This window comes from Nylanderia fulva, unplaced genomic scaffold (assembly GCF_048542155.1).
Source record: "Nylanderia fulva isolate GAGA-0341 unplaced genomic scaffold, ASM4854215v1 Scaffold7, whole genome shotgun sequence".
NCBI classification, from domain to species: domain Eukaryota; kingdom Metazoa; phylum Arthropoda; class Insecta; order Hymenoptera; family Formicidae; genus Nylanderia; species Nylanderia fulva.
Window position 1 is genome coordinate 2,790,430 of NW_028190807.1, and position 27,496 is coordinate 2,817,925.

At 37.1% G+C, this 27,496-nt stretch overlaps 3 protein-coding genes and 1 long non-coding RNA gene across 4 annotated transcripts; 3 read left to right on the forward strand and 1 right to left on the reverse strand.

The window, feature by feature from the left end:
- Window positions 1–1,163: 1,163 nt before the first annotated feature.
- Window positions 1,164–3,962, forward strand: LOC114934571 (NAD kinase 2, mitochondrial). The gene is made up of 5 exons (XM_029307224.2): window positions 1,164–1,417; window positions 1,626–1,952; window positions 3,199–3,283; window positions 3,346–3,604; window positions 3,739–3,962. Exons 1-5 carry the CDS (start codon window positions 1,164–1,166, stop codon window positions 3,960–3,962), a joined length of 1,149 nt encoding a protein of 382 aa, XP_029163057.2.
- A 14,369-nt stretch (window positions 3,963–18,331) lies between these two features.
- LOC114934637 (modular serine protease-like) lies at window positions 18,332–23,636 on the reverse strand. The gene is made up of 10 exons (XM_029307324.2): window positions 23,525–23,636; window positions 21,924–22,268; window positions 21,408–21,795; window positions 21,150–21,257; window positions 20,747–20,961; window positions 20,381–20,596; window positions 19,941–20,108; window positions 19,578–19,876; window positions 19,045–19,201; window positions 18,332–18,840 (listed from the first exon to the last, which is right to left on the reverse strand). Exons 1-10 carry the CDS (start codon window positions 23,577–23,579, stop codon window positions 18,653–18,655), a joined length of 2,139 nt encoding a protein of 712 aa, XP_029163157.2. The 5' UTR covers window positions 23,580–23,636; the 3' UTR covers window positions 18,332–18,652.
- On the forward strand, window positions 19,934–20,959 carry LOC146720401 (uncharacterized). Its single transcript, XR_014926080.1, has 2 exons — window positions 19,934–20,622; window positions 20,719–20,959. It is a non-coding gene; the product is annotated as an uncharacterized LOC146720401 (long non-coding RNA).
- A 1,450-nt stretch (window positions 23,637–25,086) lies between the features above and the next one.
- On the forward strand, window positions 25,087–27,480 carry LOC114934630 (uncharacterized). Its single transcript, XM_085488505.1, has 6 exons — window positions 25,087–25,437; window positions 25,523–25,686; window positions 25,809–25,934; window positions 26,062–26,199; window positions 26,324–26,564; window positions 26,731–27,480. Exons 1-6 carry the CDS (start codon window positions 25,266–25,268, stop codon window positions 26,868–26,870), a joined length of 981 nt encoding a protein of 326 aa, XP_085344631.1. The 5' UTR covers window positions 25,087–25,265; the 3' UTR covers window positions 26,871–27,480.
- Window positions 27,481–27,496: the final 16 nt, after the last annotated feature.

Sequence of the window (27,496 nt, forward strand, 5' to 3'; positions counted from 1 at the left end):
CTCCTCCTCTCCTTTACCCGTTGTCATGCCTCGTGTATATCGTGCACCCATCGTCCACGGGCGTGCAACACGGCCGTGTATCCACCACTGTCTGACCCACCTCCGTGCAATCTGCCGTCGTGTAATCCGCCGGCGTGTAAACCACCCTTGTGTAAACCGTCCTTGTGTAAATCACTGCCGTGTCCAGCGCCATCGGCTCGCTGCCACCGTCGTGCGACACGTCTCACCGTCGTGTTCAACGTCTTTGAACCGTTCAATCCCGTCCAAGAACCGGCCTCGTGTCGAGGAACTCTGTATTCGATAGCCTCACAAACACGCCAGATGAGAGACGGGTCAATGGCGGTGAAAGGACTGCTCCATTAATTTGCTCAAAGTTGAATTAAATACGGATTGGGTTGTATGGGAATTCAAAAGAGACCTTTCTTGCAAGTAAATGATGTATAAAAAATGTTTGCGTAACTTATATAATTTTTTTATTAATGTTATATTTAAAATTATGTCGCTTACTTTTTGTTTCTATGTGTCTCGTTGATTTTAATATTTTTTAATTGCGCCAATTAATTGTTCCATTCTCGCCAGAAGAGAGTCAAATTTTTTATACATGTTCGCTCTTATACTTAATTCTGTGTAACGCATGCGGAAGTAATATAAAATGCCACGTGTATCTTTGAATCTTGTTAAATATAGATGACCTGCAAAAGTCTTCCTTCTTGCGGAGGATGTCGCGGTCAATCGTGCGGAAAAATATATAGTTGCTCGAGTTCCGGTAACGGAAACACGCTGCTCGAGAAGCCATTGGGAAGCAGTCCGGAATGCTGCGGCGTTGAAAATCCAAGCCGCGGAGGATGCTGCTAATGATTCACCGCTTTAAAGATCCCACGCCCGCTGCACGCTCCAGAAATTAATAAATAGAGCAGTTTCCTCAAGACGTAAACTGGTAGATTTATTACTTCCGAAAACATGCAATTTGCTTTGTTAGACATACAAACACCTTGTAACGCTTATAAACCCCTTAATTTTTGTTTATCAACTGCAAACCGACAATGGCGTCTTATAAGAACAATGACAATTAACCTTATCGATTAATGTAACCTGAATGTAATCTAAATTAACGTTAGACCGCGATTCAAAATTATATCGCGTGCCAGCGAAACTAATAAAAAATGAAATTGTCTAATTGTTTACTAATCGCTTCGCGTTGGCCGCGACGCATACTCGGAATCTCGAAACTATCCTCTTTCGAATTTCTTAAAACCATACATCCCGATCTATCGAATAATCAGCTGCTGAATCTGTTGAGAGATCAAAATAAAGACCTTGACGAAATTCTCGCGGAACATCATCGGCAGCTTGTCTGCGAGAGAGATCTTGCGCGGGTCCTACGTAATCTCAACATTTGTTATCGCATCGTAAAAAGGTAACGTTTCCTGCGAATAAGTTACATTATGAGTTAACGAACCTGTTCTTATCATAAAGCCTTCTCTCTTCTCAAAGCAAAAACCTTGCAGCATTACTTTCTCGAGGTTAATGCGCATTTTTTGAAATTTCCATCAAAATAAATTGTAAATAAATTGTAATTACCAAGTAATTAAGTAAGAAAGACTCTTTTATTTATGTTCAAGCAGAATAACCGACGCGAAAAGATGCGTGAATTGGGCCGACTTAGTACTCGCGATCGGTGGGGATGGCACTTTCCTTTTAGCCTCGAAGCTGATAACGAACAACGAGAAGCCAATGTTTGGCATCAACCCGCATCCTGGAACTAGTAATAGTTTCACGATGCCGATGAAGAGTAGCGCGGACATCGAGAGGATATTCGAGAAACTGTATAAGGGGAACTATACCGTGCTGATGAGAAGTCGCATACAGACAATCATGACAGGAGAAGGACTTTATCGACAACCCTTTCATGTGCACGAAAAGAGCCGTACACGAGGCGAAAGAAGGATCGAGTGAGCGGATTAGCATTTAGCTTTGCTTTCTTTGGTAGATAAACGGATTACGTAACGCTCCAGTCAACACGGCTTATATCTTACTTATCGTTGAAAGTAACGGCCTCTCTCTTAAAGAAAAATCCCTATTGCGCGATTATTTATCTCGCTTCTTTTTTTATAACACGATTGTACTCTACGTTTTACCAGCGAAATTTTCCAGTATTCCTTTGTAAAGACCAACTCGGAAAATTATTCCTCTCGAAAATACAGAGAGAGAGAGGGCTTCGTTTGAGCCGCGAGAGCGAGTTAGAGCGCGTTATGGAATAATAATATTAATAAATCTAACACGCCAAAGCGAACGGGGACGAAAAAGGACTTACGAAGCACGACGAGCGTCCCCTTTATTCGCGAACGCTTGAGAGGAAAAAAAAGAGAATGTCTTGGAGGCGACATTAACGTAACGTAGCGCTCGCAGAAAGATAAGGGCTTGAACGCTTCTTGATAGCCGGGGAATGGCTTTGCGAGCGCGGCTGCATAGCGAAACGAGGAGTAATAAGGTTGACAAGGGAGAGACGCACGCGCGCGTAACCGGACGAGAGAAATGTCCCGTATAATTCCGTTAGCCGTTCCCTTTCTCCCCGTGAAAGCGCGCTCGCCCGCGCTAGATGGAGAAACATTAAAGCGCCGTCGAGAGAGAGAGAGAATGGGGTTCCCCGCGTTCTCTAAACTTTTATTTACCGGCTACTTCCACGCGCGATCCAAGTTTGAAATAAGCGGCGAGGGTATCGCTGAATTCTCCACGCCTTCGCGAGGACAACGTAATGCGTCTTCATTGCCCGTGACTGGAGTTGCTCCGAAATGTAGCTCACGAGTGTTTCTAACTTCGGCAGTTATAACTTGTAAATTGCAAGGGCCGCGTGTAGCTATAATTCGCGCGCGCAAAGAGGGTACGTAACTTTTGAATTTCAGAGTGCGCGATTTTTACGAGGCGAAGCTTCTTAGACGCGTATATATTCATATCTGGTTAACTGGAAAATATTACTCGATTAATCTGGCGCTATTAATTTAATTTAATTTAATTTAATTTAATTTAATTTAATTCCGTCTTCTTGATGGAAAACAATTCAGTCGTCGTGCATTTGATATTCCATTGCGTCTCTCCACGTAGTCTCTTTCTATATCGCGACATCGCTCTCGCATCTCATTAATTCCTTTGCGCGAGACGTCTCTCCAAAGGCGCGCTAAACAAATGAAATCTTTGCAGCGCACTCATGAGATCCACTCAGAGGAAAATAGCGGATGCCCTGCAGCCTCGCCGGAGAATCTTGCCTTGGTTGGCATTAAACGAGGTTTTGAAATGTTAAAGCATTTCTACGCCGGTGCGCTGCTTGATAACGTGCGTCGTTTTTAGGTATTCATGGCCGAATTTTTTGCGTCAAGACCGATCACTTTGACAATCCAGGCCGACAACGAGAAAACATTCACGATTAGGTCATCGGGTATCTGTGTTTGTACGGGTTCGGGATCTCGTTCCTGGTTCAGAACGATGAATTTACAGACTGCCGAAACCGTTCAAACGCTTGCCGCCTTGGCAACTGGCAAGCAACTTGATGAGAAAGAAACCGACGAACTGTTGCAAAAGTATCACAATAACCTTCTCTTCCCTCCAGGTAGCCTGTGCTATCGCACAATCGATCCTTTTTTCAAATCTTTAATGACATTTTTCAATTCAAGAGCTGTTCAGAAGCTGTTCCAAAAAATATCGCATTGTAAACGCACTAAATGTGTTATATTTGCATTACAGAAGCTTTAAAAATGACTTATATGATATACGAGATGTATCGCGGTTCGCGCTGCTCAAAATTCATTCCAGAAAGGCAAATGTGTCGCAGGGTCAAAGTTAAATCTAGAGGCTTCGACGCCGGTCTCGTTCTCGATGGATGCGAATCTTTACCTTTCAACGACGGTAGCACCGCAACCTTCGAGATTCGACCTGAATTTTCATTAAAAAATATAATTTTTTCATAAATTTTACATTACTAGTTACACGTAATTACAACTCTATTGCGTTGCGCAATAAAATTCATCTGCTTTTTAATAACTCGCTCACAATTGTTTAATTATATGACAGAGCTAGTTTAATTATTAAGTAATTTAATTATATTAATTTATTTCTTCTCTCGGAAACAGAGGCGCAAAATAATATAATTTCTTTCAGTGCATTGTACTGAATCTCGGATGACGTAAGACGAACACGGACTAAAAAGACCCTCCCTCCAAGCCTACAGATTTATCGCGCTCGGTGACGACGGACGGCTTAGTACATTTTGTTTTCAGCGACGAGGAGAAATGGACTACCTTTTTTCCGGAGCGACCCACAAACCGAGACCCTTCGCGATTCTCCGCGCACTTTTTCCCTGATGCTCGGAAGCGCATTCGAACAATTCTCGTCCGGACTTCCATTAACCCCGTAATTTCGGTTTTCGGCGAACCGCAGACACCCCTCGCACACCTTGTCACGCGGATTGTATCTCTGGGTTTCGTAAGCGAGTGCACACAAACGCACATACCTATCCTTTCGTCTAAATGCACTCGTTTTACTTGAAGCAAAAGTTGCGGACGCTCGAAACGCGAGATATCGTCGAAAACTACCCTCAGGTACACAGCTACGCTGACGTTTTCGGGCACAGCGCCGCGTAAAGTAACCGTAAAAGAGTTGCGCGAGAACGTAAAAGCCTCGTGTTCCACGTCCACTCCGTTGTCGGAAACTTTAGTTTCATTGAAACCGAGAGCGTCCTTCGCCAATTGTGCTTCGGAAGAATTTCCCAACAGCAGTATTTCTCAATCGTTTTTGTATCACCCGTATAAATAGCAGTTTGCACGTTTGAGAACGAGAAAACTAATCCTCTTAAACTTTGTCTACTTATTGGAAGGAAAGAAAGGAGCTGAGTTTTTTGCAATTATATTCCTCTACGTCGACAACTTTGAAATGCTCAACGTCAACAAACACAATTTATTAAACATTCATTATTCTCTGTGTACACTGTTTCTGTATTTACATTTATTATAACGATGATATTTTTTATATTTTTTTTTATTTCTTTTAATGCCGATTATTGTCACACACGAACACGTTCCGGGCGTGAGAAAAGAACACGGTATTAATCGATCCGAGTGGGCTTCCCAATCGGATTTCAGTGAACGGCCGAACCATTCTCATTAATCCTCGCGAAAGCCCCAATCTGTAAGAACAATGGTGATCCATCCTAGACAGAGTCTCATGGAGGACAAACAAATGTACGGGCAACCGGGAATAACGGGCGACGTCGACCGACCCTTTGTATTTCGTAATTGAACGTCGTCGTCTTTCGCCAAAGTTTCCAACGCTCGACATTTCGGCTCGAAGAAACCGGACGGAAATCGCCATGAAATTTATATAATAATATCGACCAATACTGTTGAATTCCGTATAACGTATAACGAACGTTTTCTTTTATTTTAAAAACAACGGACCGCTTGTTATGGTGATAACAACAAATATCCTTTCGATATCGGCTCGTTATCGGTATCACACGACGTAATTAATTAATAATTCTCCCGATATACTGCGTAATAATGATTTAAAACGAACGAATACAATAGCATGCTTTAACGACCAGTGATGCGTCATTACGATTATAAACATATTAATGAAGCAAAGCGTTAAAACGCGGGATTATCGCGTGTTCGAAACACCAAGCAACGCGAAATGCACGCGCGAACGATACGCGCGTAAATATATATATATATATATATATATATACGCGAGTTTATAAAATAAATAATACTTTCGCGATATACATATATGTGCATATATACGACGTATTCGCGCGTGTAGGCAAACTCGCTGCGCCGTTGTGTAATCGCAAAAATCAATATTATCGCCGCGGATATTCGGCCGCGCCTCACCTTCGCATCCCACCCAAAATCGTACCAGTTTTTTTTCCTCTCTCTCTCTCCCATTTTTTCTCTTTCGGACCTTTCGAGCCGTATAAATTCGTCAACCGATGACCGGTCGCGGCCATTTACCCTTATCCGAAGATTTAGCTTCCTTCGAACGAACCGACGGTGGTAATGGCGGTTCGCGAGATTTATTAGCGGATTCATGGGCAGAACGTTAATTCGTACCGAGGAGACCGAGAGACGGATGCGAGAGGAGAATCGTTGGCGCAAAATGGCGAACGGAAAAGAAGAAGAACGGGAATGGAAGACCGACCGGTAATCTCGATGTAAGTACGGTGAAAACCGTACGAAATGGTTAGCGCGGAACGGGAGAGAATAAGAGAGGAAGATAGAAAAACAGACAAAAAGAGAGAGAGAGAGAGATCGCCGAATCCTCTCATAGAGAGCGGACCGATATGAGAGGCGAATTCGCGGATGTACCTTTTTGCGTGGCAACGCAAACGCGCTTTACCTCCTTTTTTTCCCTCTCTGGCTTTAATTCCCGCGCCACGCTAGTTGTAATTTGATCCGCCTTTGTAACGACCCGTGTGTGTCCTGTGTGTGCAACGTCCGCTTCCGCTTTGCGCGTGGGGAAAACGTCGCGCTCGCGGTGACCGCCGCAAAGCGGAGGCGGAATAATGACAGTTAATGAAAATATGAAAGGCTAACGCGCGCACGCGGATACGGCGGCAGTGCGTCGGATCGCGACGCGACGCAAAGTGGCGATGAGAGAACGGGGAAATAACGACGGCGATTAATCGCCGCGTCTAATGCGCTTTGATCGGTCCCGCTTTGTCATCCGTTCTCCCCGGTTTCGCTCGAATCGCGTAAAAATGGCTGCGTCGTTGAGCTAGTTGAGAGACCATTTGCACTATCACTCTGTCGATATCGCGAGGGTAACGATTTAGATATACCTTTCATTATTGTCCTGAAAAATGAATTGGATAATGATAAGTGATGAGTTTTTCAAGAGAAATTCCTTCTCCTCGTCCTTCGACTATCCTCTCCATTTAATTCTCGATATTATCTCGCTACAACTCTTGCCGAATCAATCTGACGGGAGCATTTTGGAAAGACCTCGAGTGAAACGGCGCCTTTTCTCGCCGTATAAACTGCAAATCCACCGTCAAATTTGCTTAGCATATCAAGAACCGCCACGCGCACGCTCGACTACCTAGTTCTATTCTAAGCGAAGCTCATACCCCGCGGAGATTTTTCAACTATGAGAAATGACCGTAACGTGCGCTTTATAGTCACCGGAGTCACGTGCAAACGCCGCGTTCCACGGCCTTCATAATTAGGCGATAATTTATCGGGGGAGGAGTTGTTTCTGCGCGTCGACGGAAGCGGAAAGGTGGAAGGCGAGACAGGAAAAGGACCACCGCTTATAAATCGACTATAAACTGAAAGAGAGCGAGGCTCATTTCCCGTCCGTCGCGCCCGATGAGTTTCGACGGCAAATTGTCGTAACGACGATTTCGACGTTTTCCTTCCGGTCGCTCTTCGTCTTTCCGCCACGAAGGAAACGTCGGGAGAGTCAATCGATCGATCCTCTTTCAGATATTTTGTGTTTGTACACAATCCGACATTCTAGACTAGACAATATTCATTACACTTATTTCGCGGTTGATTTTATTCTTCTGCTCCAAAATTGCAGCACAAACGATTCTCTCTTCTCTTTTCCCTTTTTTTCTATAATGAACCAATTATCGCGTCACGCTCTTCTTCCATTTCTCTCGAGGCAGCTTCCAGCGAGATGAATTTATGATTTTATTGATAACCGGTGAAAGAGAGAAAGGGGTAGATTGCGCGTGAGTCACGAAGCGAAAGGAACCGGAGATTGTCGCGCAAATGAATTTGAAGTATTGCCATTCTACGTCTCTTCACCTGTCTCCGCTGGATCGACGCTCTTCTCGACTTTCCATTATCTTACCTTTCGTTTCGTGCTTTCGCTCGCGGAACAGTTTCACCAGGTAGTCTTCTTTTTATCATCGTCGCGCGGTCTTGTTTCCGCTCGTCTCTCTTCCGCCCAAAAGTCGCTTTCTCGTGCAACTGGCTGGATCGATTCGCCCAGCCGCATATTCGAGCTCAACGACCGTACGAATTCGCCTGGTACAACGATAAATCGGAGTGAATGGAGAATCACAATAAGATTATCGATAGTAACGTTATCCTCTGTGGATGTCGATCGGACGATTTGTTTCGTTCGCGTCGCCTCGCGAAACTGACTACGAAATCGAGCGACGAGATAGGAAAGAGTTGTAGCTCTAGCATAATTGAATCCACGGAGCAGTTGTCGCGAAATTACAATTTCAATGACGGGACTCGCTTTTAAAAATATTGCAACAAAACTAAGTTTAAAAGAGCACATTGAGATCCAATTACCTCCAGCTGATTAATTTCCAAGGCGTTCATCGCCGTTAGAAAAGTTACATTGACCGTTTCCCCTTTCTCGAAACAGCTCTCGTTTCTCTTACGTACCAAGAGTCCTTACCAAGTTTCAGGCCAAGTACAATAATATTATCACTGAGTTAAGTCATCTCGCAGTCGTCGCAAAGAATTCCCATTAAAGGATTTCAAAGGATAAGTCCGTGAAGAAATATTCCCGGCTCGGAACTCGGGTTAAATTATCACGGAGTGTGTTTGTTCCATTTTCTGCACCGGTACCGCTAAGCTGAAAGGAGCGCAGCCTTTTGACCCGAATACCGGAGAAGCGGCGTTTTAGCCGCATATAATGTCGCTAAATAAGGGCACTAAACGGTTTATCCCATCACGTCGCGATTAAGCGGCGACAAGATGCGATTTATCAGATTATCGGTAACTGAAATATATTGTCCCGTTACGCGGGAAAATTCATTTGACAGAAAACTGAGGTGAGGAAGAAGACGAATAAAATGCGAGAAGTACATTTATAAGTTAAAACAGAATTTTCCTCGCCCGCCGGAGACTTTCCTCGTTCGTTATTACGGTCGGCCAATAAAACTAATCACACTCTTTAATTATCGTAATCCCAGGCATTATTCCACGCTGTTAAGCTCGGCACTAATCATCCGACGTAGAGCGATTTCGCTTATCCGCCATGAGCAGAACATGCACGCTTTCTCACAGTAGAACGAATCAAGCGAATGGTCAGCCACCGCTGGATGACCAGATCGGTTATTTCTACGATTATATAAAGTGGTGGAATTTTATCTTTTCTTTTTATCGATAAAGTATAAGTAATATTTTATATAAATTTATAATTATTGTACACATATTATACATATGTGTATGCATATGCATCATTCAGCTGCTTTAATTATTTTAATTGTTTTAGAGTTATTTTTTAAAGCACTAGAATATTATAAAACACACGCTACACACGCGCCATTTATTTCTTTATACCATATATTATTTAATAAATTAACATGAAAAATTCTAAAAAAAAAATGTCTTCTTGTAATATAAAAGTTTGACATAAATAGAAAATATATACACATATAATAGATGATACTTTATATTATAATTTTATTTAGTAAGTATGAAATTCGTATTATATCTCTCAAATACCATTCTTTAACAATTTCAACCACGTTAACAAATGCATTTACTGATACTTTATAGCCCTCGATTTCCTTCACACCAAGGTCGACGGCTATTTCGCAATACCGTAAATCGCGAAAGGCATCTAGTTGTCGGAGACAAGGGAAAGAGAGGGAGGGAGAATTAAAGTTAAGGGCAAACAGACTGCGAGCGGGAGAAAGCGAGGTCGGCCAAGCCCGAACCTCCCTTTTAAAACGCTCCCCGTGGTGAAATAAATTGGCGCCGGCGTGTTTACACGTTAGGGCGAAATTAAAATTCCTGAAGTGTTGCGAGGTAACGCCCGGTAGAGGAAGAGGCGGTAGGAAGAGCAGTGCCGGGAGAGCAATGCAGGAAGAGAGCGGATAGCCGCGAGAGAACAGGGATGGTGAACGTTGAAGTGCAAGAGATGAGCAAGAGGACGCGCGAGCGCGCGCGCGCGCACGCCGGATGTCGACGGCGGGTACCTGAAGGAGAGAGAGATGTGTTTAATTAATGACCGGACTAATTAAAAGCCCAAAGAAAAATACACTCGCGCGCGATCCGGGGCCGGGATATAACGGACCGCGCTAAAACGCTCGTCCGGTGTTAATGCACAAAAGCGTCGCGCTGACGATGGTGACGACGAAGAAGGAAATGGAAACGAGTCGTCCTAATAAGTTCGTTCTGTTTCAATTACTCCGACACCCGGTCGGCCACGTCTATATATATAACGTTCTGCAAAGTGAGTTCAAAGGAACGTCGAAAAATTTACAAGAGATATCACACTTCAGACAATTACAAGATTTTATTAATAAATGCCTGTCAAAAGAGAAGAAAAACAAGAAGAAGAACGAATAATTATTATCGAGACACGGGAGGGATTGATATAGCTTTCTAGAATAAAGTGATAATGTAATATTTTGTGCGATATTTTCGTGAATATAATATTTCGAAAGTATATTTGCTTGTGTCTCAGATATGTTGCGTGTATTTGGCAAGTGCATGAAAACTGCCTCTGTCTCAAACTAGATTTCCTTGCCAAGATATCGATCGAGCTTTATCGGGCTAGTTCGCGTGTGCGCGTTCTATTACTCGCTTCTACCTTTAGTGTAATGATCATACTACGGTTTACCGATGAACAAACGAACACATCCTGTTAATGTATGAATCTTGTAGGGAGCAAACGCGGATTCCCAGATACAAACACATGTATCCGCATGCGTATCTGACACTGCTGAATGCAAATATCCCAGCGTGTATTATGTGTATTACGCGCGCGCGCTATAAGATAGTTCTAATTAAATAATTAATTGCTAATGAGAGTTTGCTATATGTTTTCATATTGTATACATGCGCTTCCTTTCTAAAACAATCGTACATATTGTACATGTGCACAATATGTACATATATACATAATGCATGTATATATACGTAGAATATTTTAAAATATTAAAGCATCCGTTTACACAACATTATTGTTTCAACAATAAACGTTGCAGAGTATTAATTATTTAACGAGTAGTGCACGTAACCATCGTGGAAACGTGATTTCGTTGAATTCGTGGGAAATATGAAGCTCGAATAGCTCTCTGCCTGCAACCGATACGTCATCAAACTCCGGAACTCAATTTATCGAGGAGACAGTAAGCTCGCAAAACAAAATTCATGTGGGTATCGATGCCATTTAAAGATAATCTCAATACCAGTGGGAAATTTCTGCGGCACAGGCGCGATACTGATTGTGAGACAACAAAAAAAGGGAAAGTCCTCGACGACGCGAGGCTTTGCGTTATGAATGACGAGACGCTGCTGTAAATAAAACGCGGTACGTTACTAATTTAGATTTCTGTCAGATAAAACCGTCCTACAGAACATTCATCACAACGCTCGTCATTCGATTGCATTTCGATACAGCTCGATACAGCTCGATTTACCTTTGATTGCAACTAACAAAATGTAGAACGCGTGTGGAATGTACGAAAGCGCACTAAACGTTGTTATATGACAATAGAATTGTTACTTACGTGGAAACAAGGTTGCTTTCAAAAGGATTTTACACATAAAAGTGTTCATTTATGAAATTGAATAATTGAAGTAAAAATAATTACGCAATCTTGTGAGAAGGAGTGTGTGAAGCTAGGATATCATTTCGTGGAAGATCATAAAAGATTCTACAAATTCAATTCTAAATTTTATTTTAAACAATTCTAAAAAATTCTACAAGAGTTCTAAGAAAAATTCTGAACTCTAAAAATAAAATAATATTAATTAAAACCAAATAAACATCAGGAAATCTCTCACTTAAACATATCAAAGTGAAACTGCTTGATTTTTGACAATTCAATTTTCGACTCTTGTAGAAACTATAAATCTTTTAAATTTAAACAATTACTTATTGATAAAAGGAAAATATCATAGGACAAAATAAGATGTTACATGAAATTGACATCAGTTTGTTCTTAGGCATTTTCTTTGATTTAATCATCAAAATTGTTTGTTTAAACAGTGAAGAACTCTAGACTTATTAAAAATAATGCCAAAACTCTGAATTATTTATAAATTTGTACGAAATGAGACGCTTCACACACCCCTATTACCGCTATAAAAATGTTAAAAAAATTCTCACTCACCGATGACGTGCAATAGCAGAGTCGTAATACACAGCACATTGATCTGAAAACAAAATATTCAAATTATTATATGTACATACATGTGTGTGTGTGTGTGTGTGTGTGTGTGTGTGTGTGTGTTATATATATTTTTTTTTAATTTGGTAACGATCGAATATCTCAATACAGTTTTAAAAAAATTTTTTGATTTTTATTTTGCATACCTCACAGTTGTTTCGCTGTTGCCCGATGCCTCCCCGGACCTCCTCCTCTCTTGGTCCTTCGTAGCACTCACGACACTCGCGAAAACATGAATAATTACAATCGCCCGACACTTTACACGGCACTCCCGACACGCGAAACTTTACACGGCACTCCCAACGCGCGACACTTTACACGACACTCCCGACACTGTGTATCACACAATTCTATCTGGAACAAATTAAATACATACATATATTAGAATAATTTTATTATTTTGCATTATACATACATAATATAAATATGTAAGCTAGAATTAACGTATATATCCACGGACATTCGCAATACATTCGCGCGCGCGAGAAAGATTATTAGGTTGGTGGCAAGAGATTTTGTCATCAAATTTCTCGCGAAATATGCGTTTCACAATTACAATTACATATGAACGTTGAAATTATGATATGCGATTGATAAATATTATATAAAGGTTACAAACAATTATGCTTACTAATTAATCATAACTGGACGCAGCTCGAACTACCTGGTTTCGCGACGTTTTGGTAATAGCCGAGGCTATTCTACAAACATCAGCAACTTCATTCTAATAGCGCGCGCGATACTTCATATGACTTATTGTTAATATTAATATAATTAATTAAGGCTTGAAGGAGATTTGTTCGAAAATATATAGAATAAGTATAATTCTCAAAAATCGACTGGCATCAAAGTTATGCTTTGATAAAAAATAAAAAAATGTAATAAATGCATAAAACATTACATTACACGCATAAAAATATATTAATTATGCAATGCATAAAAATTCAATAGTTAAAATCTTTAACAGAAAATGCAAAAAGTCTACAAAAATTTTGATCAAATACCTGTGTTTTTTTCCATTAGACTCGCGTCTTCATATATCCCCCTACACATCTCGCGTGAGATAATCGCTGTCGCCACCTGATGGCGAAATCAAGAAAGCCAAAGTATCTCAGCTGACGAGACCCAACATCTCTCTCTTTCTATCCTTTCCACTAGCGTCAGCGTCCCATGCGTCTGTAATGCTGCACGTCTAGAATGAAACTAATCCTCACCACCGATTACAAGCTGCGCAGTGTGTACTGCGCACCACTGACCACAAGACTCTGCATGGTGTCACCAACTTGTGACGAAAGCAAACTTTACACCCAAGAATGAAGGGAATCAAAATCAAGCCACAGACCACAGTACCATAGTATGTGATACGGTCGAGACTGGCGAGGATCGTTTCATCTGATTAGGCAATTCTTTTCTTTTCTCTTTAAGTATTAAATGCTAGAATCTACATATTTTACTACTTTCTACCGACAATGAATTTTAAAAATTACAATATATGTACATGTATACATATGTATGTATATAGTACATGTACATATATTTTTAGGGTGGTCCTTATTTATGATCAAATTCTTTTTCGAATTTTTTCCGCTCCCAGAATGTTTCCAATTAATAAAAAATAATCTCTGCCTTTATATATATATTTATAGAAGCAATATAACAATATTTCAGTATATATACGGTCAAAGTTTAGTTCAAAACCATTAATGTAGTCAACAACTGTTAGTTTCTCGAATAAACATTTAGTCGATTACAAAGCGGTCACGCAATTAATCAAACTGCACTAAAGTGGCCAGTTAATCAATTGATACTTGGCTACTACTGTTACCTTGCCAATTTATCCAACTTGCAGCCGTTGCCTCTCTGTACTGGTTATCCCAGTCATTACAAACAGGATTTACTGAAGTAGTCATCTGTAAATGTATCTCTCGCTATCACAAAGTTTAGTCATGAACGAAAATATTTCTCAGCCATATGTATTCTTCACTTATTCGAATTTTTTTCACTAATAATTCTGGCTATAATTTTCTATAGAGTTCAATCGCGACATTTGCTTGAGTGATAAACATAATCCATGAGCTCATTAAGTTTATGAAAAATCTCATCGTAAAAATAGTGAGCGCTCAAAATAAATTATTGATAAGATAATGAAATAATTTATTCATATTGTGTAATTTAGCTAATATAACGAGATTCCTATTAATTAAAGTGTCACTACATATATTTACTTGTATTGGCTTGCATTCGTTTTAGCATACTTAAATATAAAGTATGCTAAATAAGGAAATATCCCTACTTTGATTTAGAAATTCATTTACGATCAAAAATTGACTGTGATGGATGTCTTGCATTTTAATTAAGTAGAATTTTATTGATATTTTTAGAATACGACAATTGCATTACATGTCAAATTGTAAATTACCAGTCAAAAAATAAAGCACAAAATTCTTTTACAGGTAATTAAAATAATTTAAACAAAAAATCTGTCAATAATCTATTAATAGATAACTGCAATAAGTATGAAAAATATTACGTCAAATTTTTTTGTTTTTACAAAAGCAAAAGCATGAAAATGATAAATACTCGGTAGACAATGCAAAACATAATTATTCCATAAATATAAATTATTATTCCATAAATCATTATTAAGACATGTGATCTTCCAGAAAGTCGAATTATTTGTTAAGGGTAATGTATAAGATGGTTTTCAAGCTAGTATTCCCTTTACTAGACATAATACATGTTTGGCAAGACCCCATTTCTTCTTTATGACAGCAAGAAATGTCTACGCTCGTGCTTCTTAACGGTAAACAAATTTCTGCAGAGATAAACACAGAGAAAGATAAATAATACATGTAAGATTTTGCATTTATCAAATCATTAAATAACAGAAATACATTGTTATAATTGCATTTGTTATTTAACATTTTTTTAAATATATAAAAATAAATAAACTTAATAAACTTATTAAGATATACGAAGGCGATGTAAACTATTTCTAATTGATTTAAACCAAAATGAGGTATTTAGCTAAATTTTTACTAATTATCTAATCTCTTATATCTAATTTCTATCTAATTTAGCTAATTGTCTCTACAAGTATAAATGAGAAAACTGATTTCGAGAATTAAATCATTAGGACGTTTAACAAGGCTCACCACAATTGCTTAATTCATAATAGGTATTTCATAAAAATAAGAATAAACTTATGTGAAAAGCATTTACTAGAATATTTCAATTATGTATCAAAATTATCATATATTATGATTACATATGATCAGAATATCTAAATATTAAACATATCACATATTATATATAAAAATATGTGTTTCAAAAAGTATGACACATAATATTTTTATATAAATTAATTTCACTATTCGTTCTAGAGGACGACATATTCGATTATTCAATGCTACAGAAGAGCAGTGGATAAACATATAATTTTTAATTTTATATTCAAATCATATTGCTATATGTATGAATTTTAACGATAACTTCTTGCTCGAAATTAAAATTATGTAAATTATTCATGTGACAGTAGTAAAACCAGTAACGATCAAAATCATCGAGATTATAACACGTGCGTTTATAACTACAAATGCACTACTAATATCACAATTATTGTTATTCAAACGAAACTAAGATATCAAATACCGTTTTTCTCGAAGCCTATACCACCGCCATTATCTCCATCGCAAACACTCGAACCTAAAAAGAAAAAATATATATATATATAATATATTGCGCAATTATATATATTTTCATTAAATATGATGAATCACTAATAGAAAAAATGTGCAAACATTTCATTGTTGTGACATAATCAATGCATTATTATAAAGTCATATGTAATTTATCGTTAAATAGATATCATCAATCATTACGACAATTTAAAAAAAAACTGCATAAGCTTGAGTAAATCTCACAATTATTCGCATACATGAACTCATCGTTCAAATGACCAGCATAGAATTTTTATCGTTTGTGATGTATCCTCGGAAATCTCGAGTCTCGCACTGCGGACAAACATTGACGATAAGGCACGAATGGCATTTCAATTTCTTGTAAGTTCTTGGTAAATTCACTTGTAATATCTTTGCCCCAACCAACCACCTGAAATCACGAAGTAAATTCACACATCCGTTTTATTTTCTCTCTGATTCTCTTTCTATTCTTAAATATATATGTAACAGAATATCCTTTAATCGTATTCTATAAAACTCATAGAATCAATTGCTCTAAATTTCATTAATAACAAATTAATTGATTCTTACGAGTAACATTTACGAGTAATTATTAAATAAATTATTTGTAAATAATTTAAGACAGGAAAAATCATATTCAATTCATCATTGTTTCACTTACCCTTTTTTCTCGATTTTTTCTTTCGGAAGGCATGATCCTATGCGCTTCATTGGTCCTATACTGTGGACTTATAATTTTTATTCGGTTTTTACCTTGTTGGCCTAAGTAGCGAAAGTGGATAATAATGGAATAGATAGTTATGAACATCAGAAAAGTTGGATAATAATAATGCTCAAAGTGCATCTAGACCATATTATAATAAGCTGCTGATTAAGTGTGCTGCGAACAAAAATAAAAAACAATAAGAATAAACATTGAAAGTAAAATAATTATTCTCTCACGACAATTTACCGAATATGACGAGATTGCTACTAATAAGAGTACCGCCGCATATCTGTTTATAATTATCCGATTGTTGGTTGGCGTAAATATCAACATGCCAGGGAAATACTCCCACTTTAGCTTCATATCCATTTACAATTAAAGTCTGACCGCGTGCGATGGACGTCCCGCACTCTAATTAAGTAAAACATTGTTGATCCGATTTGTGATATGACGGTAATTATGTAAACTAGCAGATCATAAATTACAATTTTGTATATATAAGTATTGTCAAGGAGACAAATCAATGCAATCTTTGATAAATAACTTTACTAGGCACAGAAAATGTTAATTTGTAATTTTTTTATATTATACCAAATGCATATAAATGACAAATACTTGGTAGACAACGAAAGATGTGATTATCCCATGTACCATTGTCCAGGCATATAACTTCTCCGTAACCTGGATCATTTGTTACTGGTAATTTACAAGATGGTTTACACGCAAATGTATAGCTTGTGTACATACCAGGCAATACAAAATTGTTGCAGGACATTATTTCTCCCTTACGACTACATGAAATACCTACGCTCGTGCTTCTTAATGATGAACAGACTTCTAAAATAAAAAAAGAAACATCGAAAGAGTAAGTGATACATTTTATATTTTGTAAAATTTTATGATTAAACAAAATATTTTGCTTGTATATAAACTCTCTATCTTATATTTTCAAAAGTGAATATCGTCAAATAAACTTATTTACACACGAAGGCAATTCGGACCATGTGAGATTGATACAGACGGAAATTGCGTTTCCGCTTAATACGTAATTTTTTCACAACTATAAATAAGAATACTGTTGCGATAAACTTTGTGGTTAAACCTCCCCCTTGCAAATTAAAAAAAATTTGTCGTTGATCCTGGAGTAAAAGCTAAGTATAAAACAAAAAATATTAATTAAATAATTTTGCAGAAACCTCCCCATTATCGATGTTAGGATTCGCTAGTAATTGATAGCAATCAGAAAAACCAATGTTGAAGTAAATGTGAATATTTCTCGTTTATGTTACCGAAGAAATGCTGTAATTGCGAAAGAATAATTACCATCCACAACATATCTATATTTTATTAACAGAACGTCGATGATAAAGATTAATAGGACTTTCTCGTGTTTAACGATTTATCTTCATTTTTCTGAAAACTAACATATTAATTTATCTGGTATATTTACAGAACAAAATCTACGAGCAGCATTATTATTTACTGCAAGATAACACAAATTTTGTAATATACAAAAGATGCGGATCAACTTATTTTTTCTAAGAATTAATTAGTTAATTTTTCATGGTGCCTATAACAAGATGGAGATGATAGAGATAGATTATATTTTCGAAATAGATATAAAAAACAAAGTTTCAGCAAATTAAAAACTTAAATTTAAAATGATCTTACATTATTAAGGACAATGGCGGATAATTAATGGTAACTTTTAAAAAAATATCGATATGCACCAACCTAATGGAACAAAAGTAATAATTTTTTTCATTTATTTATTTGCAAACATATTACAATAGTAGTACAGTAATATTTATTATAGTGTCTTATTATAAAATTTTTTTATAAATTCACGTACATATAATTTTTAATTAATATTTTTCAGTTGTCTATAACATTATGCTTTCAAAATGTAAATGAACTTTATCACGTAAATCTTTAAAATTCTAACTTTTTTTATATTTTTATCAACCAATATTAAGATTTTGAAGAATATGTACAATTATTTATCTGTTTCCTTACTGTTTTCTTGCCGTTTCCTTATTGTTATTTCGTACGTCACATCTACTCATCATCTAATCAACTCATTCCTCTCCAAAAATATCCTTGTTACTCATTGACATAAGCCTCGCGAATCCAATCACGGAAGCGACTAACGGAGGTAAATCCAACATATGAGTTGTAATCGCAACTACCTTTTTTGGCTGGGCTTACGCTTACGACACCACGAATGTACCAAACACCATCCTTCTCGAAGCATAAACCTCCACCACTATCTCCTTCGCAGACACTCGAACCTGACAATTGTGCAATTATTTTTATTACGTATAATTGAATATGAAAAATTAATAAAAAGTATGCAATTATCTTCTCTTGACAAAGAATTGCTATCATAAAAAATTCAACATTAACAAATTAAATCATTACGACGATATCGCGAAAGATTTATGTATCTACTATGTGAATAAATCTCACAATTATTTGCACACACACGGACTTACCGTTCAAACGACCGGCACAGAATTTGTCGGACGTGAGGTATCCTCGGAAATCTACAGGCACTGCGGACAAACACTGTTGGTACGGCACGAACGGCATGTCAATTTCCTGTAAGTTCCTGGTGGATTCGCCTCTAATGTCTTTGCCCCAACCGACCACCTGAAATCACGAAGTGAGCTCACGAGTCCGTTCTATTTTCTCTTTACGTTTGATTCTCCCTCGCTCCCTGAACGCGCGAAACGAACCGTTTTCTAATCCTCTGCTCCACAAAAATTAGATAGTCTATTCAATCAATATATATAGGTTCTCGAAAATGTACGCGTATAGATTTTGTCAATTAACGCGAGGATGCTGTAACGATATCCCAACATATACGCGGCCAAAATTTAATTCAAAACCATGTCGTTGATGTAATTAATAGCTATTAGTTTCCCGAATGTATTTTCGTTCGTCTACAAAGCACCCTCGCGATTAATTTAACTTAAACGTTAAGACGATCAATTTGTTCCCACGATTCATATTAGATCAGCGTTACCTTGCCGACTTGGCCCATTTGCAGCTGGTCCCTTTCATATTCATTGTCCCAATCCATACACACTGGTTTCACTAAGGTAGTCAGCTCAAAGGGTGTCTTTAATTTCAATAGGGCTATGTCGTCGGCAAAATTACCTCTCGCCCCCATATATCTGCCGCCCGATCGAATACTCTCCACCGATGACTTCTGCGCATATTTCTCTCTCGCGTTCCAATCACGATTATGTTTGCCGGTGGCCACAGCATAATTTCGCGCGTCATTAAGTTCATTGTTGACTTCATCGTAAACGCAGTGAGCCGCTGTGAATACATATAAAAAGAGTAAACAATAAGAATATGATCATCCATACTCGCGATAATTTACCTGTTATGACGAGGTAGCTGCTAATGAGAGTGCCACCGCATATCTGCTCGTATTCATTCGTGCGTGATTTCTTGACGTAAACACCAGCGTGCCAGGGAAATTTTCCTACTTTAGCTTCGAATCCGTTTACGATTAAAGTATTACCGCGTGCAGTGGTCGTCCCGCATTCTGCAATTGTAAACAGAAATATATATTTTTATATTTTTTATATTTTTTTAATATTTCCGCCTTTCTTTATTTTTTATGATACGTAAAGTAATTGAATTACAAGCCGAAAAAAATATTACGAAACTATAATCTCGTAATGTATATAAATTGTAATTACTGAAGAAAAAATTTCTATTGTACATATTTAGTTGATTAATAATGGCAAGGGGAATATTTAATTTGTCAAAAGACTTCTTGTTCTTGTCTATAAGAAATATGCGAGTGACAAATACCGGGTAGACAGCGAAAAAGGCGACGATCCCATAAACCATCGTCAAGACACGTGATCTCTCTGTAAGCCGGATCGTTCGTTAAAGGTAATTTATAAGATGATTTACAGGCAAGCGCAGCCCGTGTACCAGGCAGTATACGTACGCCGCAGGACACTGTTTGTTCCTTGTAGCTGCAGGAAATGTCTACGCTCGTGCTGTTTAACGATGGGCAGACTTCTACGAAGATAATAATTGAAGAGAAGGTAAGTAATAATTCTTATATTGTACGACACATAGATTATTTTCCGATTAATTAAAAAAATTTTATTTTTATATAAACTTTATTTTGGCATTTTCAGAAATTAATATCACCAAAATAAAACTCACTGTAACACGAAAGTGGTTCAGACCATTCGTTGTTGGCACAAACGGAAATGGTGTTTCCGCTCAGTAAATAATTGTTTTTACAATTATAAGTAAGAATGCTTTTTAAGGGAACTATATCGCCTGGACGTTTAGTGCAACTATCGCAACCATCCAATACGTAATTTCCATTTTCCGGTTGTTCAGGCAAGACACAGCCATTTTCTCCAAATCTGTTCCTATAATTCCACGAATTGTGCTTAATTGTAAATCTAAGATTTATATTACAAAATTAAAAAGTAAAGAAGACGATAAAAAAAAATAAAATCTTGTCATTACTAGATTCATTCATATATATGTATGTTTATAAAAAATGCATAAATGTGAATTAAAGACATATACGTAGTTAAAGGAGTATTTAACTTACCCAAGACAAAATGCTTCGTCGCTGGCATCGTGACAATCAATTTTTTTATCGCATCTGACACTTTGTGGTAGACACTCGTTAGTCTTATTACAACGAAACTCGTTGTCTCTGTTTAACAGTAATTAAATTAAAATATTTTCGTCAGATACTTGAACTTATGATCTAGCACGAATAAAAAATACTTATTATTATAAATTATATTACAAGAGATTTATTTTTTTATTAATAAGAAATTTAATGTTTTCACCTTAGACGTACCTGCATCGTCGATTTTGCGAGTTGCTGTTTGAATCGGACGTACGATCATCCGGACCATAAGGACGTTTTTCAGTAGGACGAGTAGGTCTATGAGTGGATTCTTGATTATCTATATATTTCTCATCTTCGGACGGTCTTTCGATGTTTACTCCGTTACCCGGAGGATGTTTACCATTTAATCCTGGAGGATTGCCGCCCGCTAATCCGGGAGGCCCACGACCACCTGGTGGTCCTCTGCGATCACCTTCCCATTTATTATGACCTGGTGGTTTAGAAGAACCTCTCTCGCTCCACTTGGACTGACCAGGTGGGCCATTCGCGGTTGCCACGTATCGATCAGGAGGATTGTATACAGTATCGTATGTACGATCGAAATTCTGAGTCGATGCTAAAAGTGTACAATTTCTTCTTAAATGTTTTTATTCATTTTCAAAAGATATTTTATTGTATACTATATATCATATTATTATCAGATCATATATCATATTATTAATATATATATATGATCGGACGTACGATCATCCGGACCATGAGGACGTCTTTCAGTAGGTCGAGTAGATTTATGAGTGGATTGTTGATTATTTATATATTTCTCATCTTCGGACAGTCTTTCGATGTTTACTCCGTTATCTGGAGGACGTTTACCATTTAATCCTGGAGGATTGCCACCCGCTAATCCGGGAGGCCCACGACCGCCTGGTGGTCCTCTGTGATCACCTTCCCATTTATTATGACCTGATGGTTCGGAAGAACCTCTCTCGTTCCACTTGGACTGACCAGGTGGGCCATTCGCGGTTGCCACGTATCGATCAGGGAGATTGTATTCAGTATCATATATACGATCGAAATTCTGAGTCAATGCTGAAAGTATATAATTTCTGCTTAAATGCTTTTATTCATTTGCAAAATATATTTTATCGTATATTAAATTTTTTTTAAATAATGCTATATTGAAGTTTTCAATTATTCGTGTTTAAAAAGAAAGACCGATAAAAACCATTGTATAATGCTTAAACTGTCTGATATATATATATATATATATATATATATATATATTAAATTTTTTTTAAATAATGCTATATTGAAGTTTTCAATTATTCGTGTTTAAAAAGAAAAGACCGATAAAAACCATTGTATAATGCTTAAACTGTCTGATATATATATATATATATATATATATATATATATATATATATATATATCAGACAGTTTAAGCATTATACAATGGTTTTTATCGGTCTTTTCTTTTTAAACACGAATAATTGAAAACTTCAATATAGCATTATTTAAAAAAAATTTAATTACAATATAATTATATATATTATATATCTATTTATGTAATTAACGTTATATTAATATATATATTTATATAATTTATTATTATATTGACATACTATTTATATAATTTAAATTAATGTTTTTATGAATAGAGAAAAATCTGATCAATAATCTGATTGATCGTACACTTTATGACAAAAAGAAGAAAATATACAGATGAAGAAGGGAATAATTTTTACACATGACTCAAGACTTCAGATTTAATAATGCGTAAATACACGATGTAAGCACGATCGCTTCGGTTCTTGATTATAGCAAAAACCGCTCAATGTAAACAGGTACCGGTATTCGTGACCGTGCCAGTTTATGAATATTTAATAGTCATTCAACATAGGCAGAAATTACGTTTTGTTTCTCCCACATGTTTTAAATTTATTTTGATTTAAAACGCAGATAAATTATTTAAAAACATCTTGACGTTAAATATTTTGATCGCTCGCTACATATATTTATTATAATAATTATTATCCGTTTAGATATTTTATTGCATTTATTATTATTTATATTTATATCAATTTCACGATTTTTCGAATTATTCCACAAAACACAAAGAATTATTAAATAAATTGGAAATATGAATAAAAATATGATTCTTAATATATATATGGTATATATATATATATATATATATATATATATATATATATATCACAATTAAATCGTGTCAATATTCGAAGTCACAACTTTCGCGGCCGTTTTTTGCACAGAACTCCGTGGAGCATGATCGCATTAGAAACAATAACAAGACTTTACATGAAAACGTTATATAAGTTACTCACACGACGGTAGTAAAACTAACAACAAGATCACTGATAATGCAACGCGTACGTTCATAATTGCAGGCGCGCCATCGACATGGCGCGATCAAAGTCAACGAGGAACTGATCCTGGTGGGACCCAAGTCAAACCGGATCGTGACTTGGAATGCCCTGCGATAATCTATATCTATATATATTATTTCGATGAGTGGTATCGTGACAGAGGAAAAGGAATTAGAATGACACCGTTATATTAATATAATGACCATTCAACAAAATAAATAAATATATACGTATCGTGAAATAATCTCATTCATAAGATTTTAATATCTTTGAAGCTAATAGCAAATAATATGATAAATATATTGCTATCTGCTCTTTCTTCACGTTCATATTTGTATTATTTTAATCTCGACGTGTTTCTGATAACTAACGTTGCCTGACTTGGGCTACTTGCATTTTATGCCGCCTTGTATAGCTCATCATCATCATATGTTCGTTATCATCAAAAGTTAGCAACTCTCGCACATCGTATTACCTGCGATAAGAGCGAGAGTCGATAAATTCAAGCAACTCGGTTAAAGCAATAATCACGAAAATGAACGTTTTACTCCAGAAACATGAAGCTAAACATATATACAAGGTCCCGGAAGGATTGCGCGAACTATGCACCGACATCGCACGCGAGGTTCGCCCTACGAAATTATTATTCGACTTTTTACTGCCGTCCCGTCAAAGGATGATTAAATTATTGTTTGATTCGTAAAGGTTCTACGTTCGCAGCCGAGGAATATCTATTGCTTCATTGCTGATTACGTGGAAGCGCTTCTAATTACACGGGAAAATGCAAAAGGTATATCCGACGTGATTCATAATAGTTTTGCAATACCAGATTTCTAACATTATACACAACTCCTTATAACCAAAGACTAATTACAGCGTTAGGACAACTATAGTAATACTTACTGTATATGTAAATTACATTGTATATATAACACACTGATTCATTCCACGATTAATTATGTAAATTCAAAAAGATTGCCATGATCGCTCATTGTCATTCGCATATCATGAAATACACGTGTAAAAATCGTAAATGGCTGTAATTCATACATTATGAATCACATTCTATAATACATACAATTGCATTCTAGTTGCGGTGAAAGTCGTAAACAATATTTTACTGGGAAGCCAAGCCATCGTGAGCATACTTTATCGCAGCGGCTTGAGTTTAGAGCAGATCGCTCGCGCTGCGCCCAGAATTCAGGTATAGAATTTACTGTCGCGTGCCAGATAGGGATCCTAGCACAGTTAAATAATATTTCTCGGTCGTTTTCTCCTCTTCCTTTTTGTTCAGAGGGCATTCCGCGCGTACTTGGACGCGGTAGACATGCAAGCGTACCAGGTGTGCGACGGTAATTACACGGTGAATTATGTAGAAAAACAATTCTGCGGCTGCGGGTAGACGCGGAATTGTATGTACGCTATAAAGTACACGGGAACAAAGTGCAACGAGAGAAATTCCTCCCTTTCGACCTTTCGCAGATGATACTTGCGACGAAAAGTCCAGGGTATCTCTGCAGAGTATTTTGGAAGCGACGGGAACACCGGCGGAACAGGCGGAGAAGTCTGCCGTGATAATACAGGTATGCATCAGTATCACGTAAGGCCTTAATGGGTCTCCGTAATAATCGTTACCGCGGCTTCTTGAGTCATTTTCGTTGCCATCAATCAGGCAGCTTTCCGCGGTCATTACGAGAGAATGTTGTTAAACGAGTCCCAAGGTATGGTTCAATGGCAACGAGCGGCAACGAGGACGATGGAGATCCTGAGGAAAGCCGGAGCTTCCCAAGCGGAAGCATCGAGAGCCGCCGTTCTAATACAGGCTACTTATCGAGGATACTATACGAGGAGAAATTTAAAAATGAAAATGAGTAAATAATTGCTCGACCGTGTACCGTACTCACACATTTCATATTACAAATATATTTTCGAAATTATTTTCACAATTATTTGCAGTGCAAAAAGAGAAAGAAGATGACAAGAAAAAAGAAGAGAAAGAAAACGACGTAGACATGATAGAACCCAGCGAAACCATTCAAGCAGTAGCCTGGTTAGATATGATGTACGAGGACTCAGGACTGACGCAGACAAAAGCTAATGAAGCTGCTTCGATTATACAAGTAAATAAATTTAGTATAAATAAAGTTATGGAAAAATTATTTTAGATTAGATAAAAAACAATTAGATTCATTATATTTTATTCATATAGAAGTAAATGACAATAATCAAAAATGTTACGTAGAAAGCTTACAGACAATATCGTCAAAAAAAAGCATCGCGGATAGAATTGACGAGACCGATGGTGGTAGACCCTATTGTCGAAAATTTGACGCAGATGAAAGCTAATGAAGCTGCTTCCGTTATACAAGTAAAAAAATTTTATATTATATAAAAAAATTCTTCTTCTATTATATAAAAAAAAATTATTAAATCCATCATATTTTATGCTAAATTCATATAGAATTAAATGACAATAATCAAAATGTTATATGTAGAAAGCTTACAGACGATATCGTCAAAAAAAGAACTCTAATACACCGCAGATAGAATCGACGAAATCGATGGTGGTAGTAGACCCTATTGTCGAAAATTTAACGCAGATGAAAGCTAATGAAGCTGCTTCCGTTATACAAGTAAAAAAATTTAGTATAAATAAAGTTATAGAAAAATTATTTTACATTATCTAAAAAAAGTATTAAATCCATTATATTTTATGCTAAATTCGTATAGAATTAAATAATAAAAAATGTTATATAGAAAGCTTACAGACGGTATCGTAAAAAAAGGGAGAACTCTAATACACCACGGATAGACTCCGCGGGATCGATGATGGTAAATGCTATTGTCAAAAATTTGCATCAGAAAGTTTTCGATGACGTTATGACCAGCGCGGACATTCCTACGGAATTTGGTAATCGAGAAAACTTAACAAAGGCTAGCGAAGAACTTCAGCGTACTCTTAAAGATCGATTGATACGTGCTCGCATGATCGAGGAAGGTGATAATTTTCATAGTCTTTACGAACGAATATCCATTCTAAATTTAATATTACAAAGACTATATAAAAATGTTAATATAAATTTAAAGTGTAAGACAGGCAATAAAAATGTTAAAAAAATGAAACACTCTTTAAAACGTCACTTTATCCGGATATGTATAAATAGGATACGACGAACAGGGATTTGTTCGATCAGAAGTCTACAAACCGTTTGGGGAACTAGAAAACTACGATCTCGAAGATGAGAAAGAAGGCCAAAAGATCGAAGTGGAAACGAAACGCGAAGGAACCTACGTGCGGGATTAACAAGAGCCAAACTTCTCGGGGGAACGGGGGAGAAAAGGGGAGGAAAATGCCGCACAAGTCAGAATCCTTTTCAGAAACGCCGGCGGATAAGCCAATTAACATGGAACGAACAGCGCGAGGAAAGAAACGGGGGCAACAACGAGCACGAAGAGCAAATTGCTGCCATCAGGAGGCCGTCCAATGCCGGAGACACCGCGGCATTTAATAATGCCCGCATTCGGCATGCTTACGTTCGATAATTTCGTTAACGTGCCGCACTTTCGTAGTCGAGCTTTAGAATTCCCACGGAACCAGGGAAATAGCCCCCGAGCACATGTACTACAAGTAAAACGAATTAAAAACTGTCCCGGCCGCGTAACGTTCATTTAATTCGACTGATACGAGTTAAATCGTTTCATGGGGGCTTAACCAAATTTGATTTGCATAATTTTTATTCTCGACGTTTAGCGTTTTAATACCCAGCTAGGCATTATAGTTTCGCGTTACAGTTATACGGCACGAGTAAGAGTATTATGAAAAAAATTCAATGGTTAAAATGAGAAACGCAATATATATAAGTACAGCGATTTTGCTGGAATTTTTTTGCCGTGGTATTTGCTCCAATAAAAATGTAGATAGAGAAGCAA

Excerpts from the sequence above, each read along its gene's own strand:
- LOC114934571 (XM_029307224.2), top strand. The coding sequence starts at position 1,164 with ATGAAATTGTCTAATTGTTTACTAATCGCTTCGCGTTGGCCGCGACGC. Across the intron at positions 1,953-3,198 it reads CGAGGCGAAAGAAGGATCGA|CGCACTCATGAGATCCACTC; the intron begins GTGAGCGGATTA and ends AAATCTTTGCAG. Across the intron at positions 3,284-3,345 it reads CTTGGTTGGCATTAAACGAG|GTATTCATGGCCGAATTTTT; the intron begins GTTTTGAAATGT and ends CGTCGTTTTTAG.
- LOC114934637 (XM_029307324.2), bottom strand. The coding sequence starts at position 23,579 with ATGAACGTACGCGTTGCATTATCAGTGATCTTGTTGTTAGTTTTACTA. Across the intron at positions 19,877-19,940 it reads CAGCTACCTCGTCATAACAG|CGGCTCACTGCGTTTACGAT; the intron begins GTAAATTATCGC and ends ATGTATTCACAG. Across the intron at positions 18,841-19,044 it reads CTGTGCCGGTCGTTTGAACG|GTTCGAGTGTCTGCGAAGGA; the intron begins GTAAGTCCGTGT and ends CACAATTGTCAG.
- LOC114934630 (XM_085488505.1), top strand. The coding sequence starts at position 25,266 with ATGTTGTTAAACGAGTCCCAAGGTATGGTTCAATGGCAACGAGCGGCA. Across the intron at positions 26,200-26,323 it reads AAGCTGCTTCCGTTATACAA|AAAGCTTACAGACGGTATCG; the intron begins GTAAAAAAATTT and ends AATGTTATATAG. Across the intron at positions 26,565-26,730 it reads TGCTCGCATGATCGAGGAAG|GATACGACGAACAGGGATTT; the intron begins GTGATAATTTTC and ends ATGTATAAATAG.